The following is a 2,682-nucleotide window of genomic DNA, read 5'->3' as shown; positions in this document are numbered from 1 at the left end:
CATTTTGAACTTGGGAAAAGAAAACAAAAAAACCCCAGAAAACATCATAGCTCCTGTAAAAATCAGATATGAGAAAGTTCAAACAAACTCAAATCAGGTTCCCACTATCCTGACATTCCCTGAGGATCAGATTCTGTTTCCTTTCAGTTGGGGTTAGCTATAAACAAGGACAGACCTGGAATCAGGGTGGCCAGTGATATATAATCAGTTATGTCAATTCAAAGGCATAATAGGCAGCATTACAGGGGATGGGTGTTCTGTTTTAAATGTTGCTTAAGAGAGGGGTGTATCTTTCTTGAATTTGGCTATGCTCTCTTCCCTACAGCCCCTCTGCTGGAGGTGGTGACTAGGAATTTCTGCAGAACTGAGAAGCGACTTCCTTTCTTTTAGGTGGCATGCTGCTGTGGCAGAGACATGCTATCACAGGGTTAAACTTTAAAACCCTCATTTTGCTATATAAAAAGATAACAAAGCATAAGGCATAGTAAAGTTACAATTTCAGCTTGAATCCAAAGTAGTTAACAATCTCCTAAACTGAAGCTAAAGTTACTTTGCTTAATTAGGAGCTTTTAAAAAATCAAGTTTTATAGAAGTTATAGTACTATGTAACAATTAGTCTCCTAATATTTTTTCCCTTTCTGAGGGTCTCAGAGAAAAACATGTTTTCTTGATCATCTTTTTAAAATAAAAATCATAGACCAGTTGAAGCTTTCAAGTTTCCTTCTGAGATTTAGTGAAGGAAGTAGATGGGGAGTGGATAGACTTATAGCTTACTTTATACCTTTTACCAGTTTTAAACAGAAATCAACTATGCATTCTGATGAGACTAGTTTTCCAAAAAAGCCTTAGACTCCTCCGGGGCCATTGTCTTGTTCATTTAAATGCAACCCCAGGAAGTTTAGTGTAGTATCGTCTACAGACTTTAGTGTAAAATAACCCAGTACAAAACACTGGATTTTCTGTCTCAACAGCAGCAAATATCTATGTAAAAATGGGTATCACTTTTCTCAAAACTGGACTCTATCCATTTCCTGATTTAACTTTACCATTGTGGTTAGGTTGCTTGTTTTGATGGGCAGTTACAACTGTGATGAGGGAAGGGAGTTCTTGCCCTGGTTAGGAGGCCAGGCAAGGTTATCAAAGGGCTCATTCCTGCTCCAGAAAGGGAAGCAGGTCATCCCCAGTTCCTGTAACTAGATCATGTCCACTCCCCAGAACTGGATCATTCTCACTCCTTGAAATTGATGGTGGAACATCTCTACTCCCCAAAACCAGGGGTGGATTATCTCCACACTCCACTGAAGAAGGAAGTAAGTCATTGCCAAGCTCTCTGCTACCTGCAACTCTGGATTTGATTGTCCCCACCAGACCTTCAAAGGATCTGAATGTGGCTGACTTCTTCATGTCTCCAAGCTTTCTGCAGATGGCAGAGCCCATGGTGGACAGTGCAGCTGCCGTCTTTTGTTTCACGTAGGCTTTGGAGACTTGAACATCATGCCGGCTCTTGGGCAGATTCTGCTTCGGCTCCACCAAGGCCGTGAGGCCCAGCTTCCACTTGAGCTCCACGCAGCGTCTTTCTTTGGCCACCAGCGCATGGCGTAGGGTTACAATTTCAGCTTCCAACTTAGTAAGCTCGAATTTGAGCTCCTTTTGCTCAGTCTCTGTGAGATCCTCTGGTTCAGTAGTCAGATGGAGTTCATCTGTGCCCTCAGAGGTCTCTGTCATGGCGCCTGTCATGGGTTGAGAAAGATCTTCGTTAAGAGAGTCCAAGTCCAATTCTTGGTAGAGAGAGTCGAACTCGTGGCTAGTGGAGAAATAATCTTGGCCAGGAGAGTCAAAATCTAGGTCTGCGGGATCAGACTCAAGGCCGGTAGGGTGGGACTCTAGGCCCAAGGGATCCATTATCTTGGTGAGTGAGATCAACGCCACCACCTGCGATGCAAGACCTGGGAGTGCAGAGTGGACGGCCAACCCGCAAAGTCCATCCACTTCCGGGTGAGGGGTGAGGGTTGAGGGGATGAGCAGAGACGTGGAGGCGGGACTTCCGCCTAAGAAAACAGCGGTGGAAGCCAAGCTCAGTCTTGGTGCTTCCCACACTCATGGTGGTGTGTCGACATAACAGCAAGCCTGTGAGGTAGGCAGTGCGCAGATTATTATTAGAGAGGAGAGGCATTTTCCCTCCTACCACAGTAAGTGCCAGGTTCTGGCCTTCTAACCAAGCCTGACTTCCCTTACGATCTCTGTGTATCACACCAGCCATTTTCAAACCCCTGAAAATCATTTCAACTCTTTGTACTGACAAAAATTTATGAAAAAGCCTGATACATAAAATAAAAACTGCCCCAAAATAGGGTAGGGGATTCACTCCTGGCCTCATACCCTACCTATTTTCCCTTCCCAGTTTCCCAAAGTGACCCTGAGAAATTCCTAGCACCACTTATAAAGTAAATTTTAGGTCTCCTCAAAACTCTTGAGCCAGTACTGACTAACATACTACCATGGCATGAAGTATCAACAGTGTCAGAGGCTTGGGATAATAGAATTCAGAAAGTGAGTCTGACCAGTCAGTAGCAGTTGTCTGTTATTTTGGTGGGGAGAAGGAATAAATCTATAATAGTTGGGTCAAATTTAAGCTTAATAAGTAAGCAAAGACTATTGTACAGTGAGAATTTATGAGTGAAG

General features: G+C 43.7%; 1 protein-coding gene across 1 annotated transcript; it reads right to left on the bottom strand.

Annotated features, from left to right (window-relative positions):
* Positions 1-1,146: 1,146 nt before the first annotated feature.
* Positions 1,147-1,902, bottom strand: TPD52L3 (TPD52 like 3). Its single transcript, XM_036260356.1, has one exon. The coding sequence runs from the start codon at positions 1,900-1,902 to the stop codon at positions 1,147-1,149; it is 756 nt and encodes a 251-aa protein (XP_036116249.1).
* Positions 1,903-2,682: the final 780 nt, after the last annotated feature.

The sequence above is a fragment of the Molossus molossus genome, unplaced genomic scaffold (genome assembly GCF_014108415.1).
Source record: "Molossus molossus isolate mMolMol1 unplaced genomic scaffold, mMolMol1.p scaffold_m16_p_14, whole genome shotgun sequence".
NCBI lineage: Eukaryota > Metazoa > Chordata > Mammalia > Chiroptera > Molossidae > Molossus > Molossus molossus.
The sequence above is the reverse complement of the archived record's forward strand: the minus strand, read 5'-3'. Positions and strand labels throughout refer to the sequence as shown.